Here is a 1847-nt window from a genome sequence, read left to right as displayed (position 1 = left end):
AAAATAAGGCCGTTTCCAAAACCAGATCTTTGACAAAAGTCAAGAAAATCACGGAAGAAGAGACAAACTGCTATTTTAACCAATACTTCTATAAAAGACACTCTCACGAAAGAAAGGCAGAATGAAAAAAAAAGAAATGTTTACATAAAAGAAAAACATGCAACCAAAATAAATACATCAAAAACACGAAAATTAGAGAGGGTCGAAAATTTATTTTCCAGGAAAAAATTCCGATTCCATCTACGTCTGCATCTGATTATGACCCTAGATCCTCGGAGTCTGAGGGTGAAACTGAGTGCTTAGTATGTAAAGAATCCTATCGAAACAGCACTAAAAGTGATGACTGGATACAATGCATCCATTGCAGCAGATGGGCTCACATAAAATGCAATACCAAAAGTAATTTTTCAAAAGTCACTTTTTTCTTATGCAACAATTGTGATTAATATGATGATTTGTGAGTTTCGTTTTTAATTGTTATATTTTCTTAATGTCAATGGACAAAATAAACGTGCAAAATTGAATTTTCATTTGTTTTTGTATTGTGCCACTATTATTAGCACTAACTAACCCCAGTCCGTTATTCAACTAAACCCGCACCGGTACTTGACTTATTTGGCAAGGCAGTCAAAATTTGCTAAAAACTTTTTTTACGGACAACTCGAATAAATTAAAAATGTTTCTATAATACCTGAAGGAATATTAAACCAGCTGACATACTTGAATTTAACAATACGCAAAAATAAATCAGTAAAAATTAATGATAAATGATGATAATGACACAAAGAATGTAATGATAATGGGACGAGACTTGTAAATCTCGCAGTATCTCTGAACATGACGATCAGTAGTACATAATTTCAACATAAACGTATGCATAAAGTGACGTGGACATCGCCAGATCATCAGACCCAAAATCAGAAAGACCACGTACTGATTGATTTAAGACATGGATCAGATATACTAGACTGCAGAAATTATAGAGGTGCAAATATTGACTCCGATCACTATCTCATAGCTGGACGTATCAGAGCACATATCTTAAACGCCAGGAACGATAAAACTAAACCAAAAATAATCAAATATAATGTTGATAAATTAAAGTGTACTGAAGTCGAAAGAAACTTCCAAATATGCTTAGATCGTAAAATATCAGAACATCCCAGAAGTGAGGTATATCCCACTGAACTTAGCACAAATTGGGAGTTTATGAAAACCACGCTCAAAGAGACCGCAGAGGAAGTGCTGGGTGAAGTACCCAAGGGACAGCGAAACAACTGGTTTGATGAGGAATGCCAACGAGTAACGAAAGAGAAAAACGACGCGTACTTGAAGAATATCGAGTAAAGAGACGAGAGGAAAAACAAAAACACCAACAGAAAAAGCGGCAACAAATCAATAAAGAGTTCGAAGAAATGGAAAACCTTAATAGAGAACACGAATACAGAAAATTTTACAAACAGGTTAACACAAAAAGAAAAGTTTTTAAGCCACAAGCGAACCAAGTCAAGGCCCTTAACGGAATTCTTTTAAACGAGAGAGTGGAAGTACTAGAAAGATGGCAGGAACATTTTAGTACGCTACTTAATGGAGAAAGTAGAGCTGAAGGTAGATATGATATAGAAATAGAACAGGAGGATACTGAACTACCAACTTTGGAAGAAATAAACAAAGCAATTCAGTCTCTAGCCAGAAACAAGTCACCCGGAGCAGACAACCTACCTGCAGAATTATTTAAATGTGGCATGAAACATTTGTAACCTTCCTTCACAAACTACTAATACAGGTATGGCAAGAACGCGCGTTACCAGAAGATTGGAATACTGGAATTATATGCCCCATACACA

The 1847-nt window shown here is 35.5% G+C and overlaps 1 protein-coding gene across 1 annotated transcript; it reads left to right on the top strand.

Annotated features, from left to right (window-relative positions):
• The first annotated feature begins 873 nt into the window (after positions 1 to 873).
• Positions 874 to 1347, top strand: LOC140444596 (uncharacterized). Its single transcript, XM_072536358.1, has one exon. It carries the CDS (start codon positions 874 to 876, stop codon positions 1345 to 1347), a length of 474 nt encoding a protein of 157 aa, XP_072392459.1.
• Positions 1348 to 1847: the final 500 nt, after the last annotated feature.

Source organism: Diabrotica undecimpunctata, chromosome 6, assembly GCF_040954645.1.
Source record: "Diabrotica undecimpunctata isolate CICGRU chromosome 6, icDiaUnde3, whole genome shotgun sequence".
Classification (NCBI taxonomy): domain Eukaryota; kingdom Metazoa; phylum Arthropoda; class Insecta; order Coleoptera; family Chrysomelidae; genus Diabrotica; species Diabrotica undecimpunctata.
The sequence above is the reverse complement of the archived record's forward strand: the minus strand, read 5'-3'. Positions and strand labels throughout refer to the sequence as shown.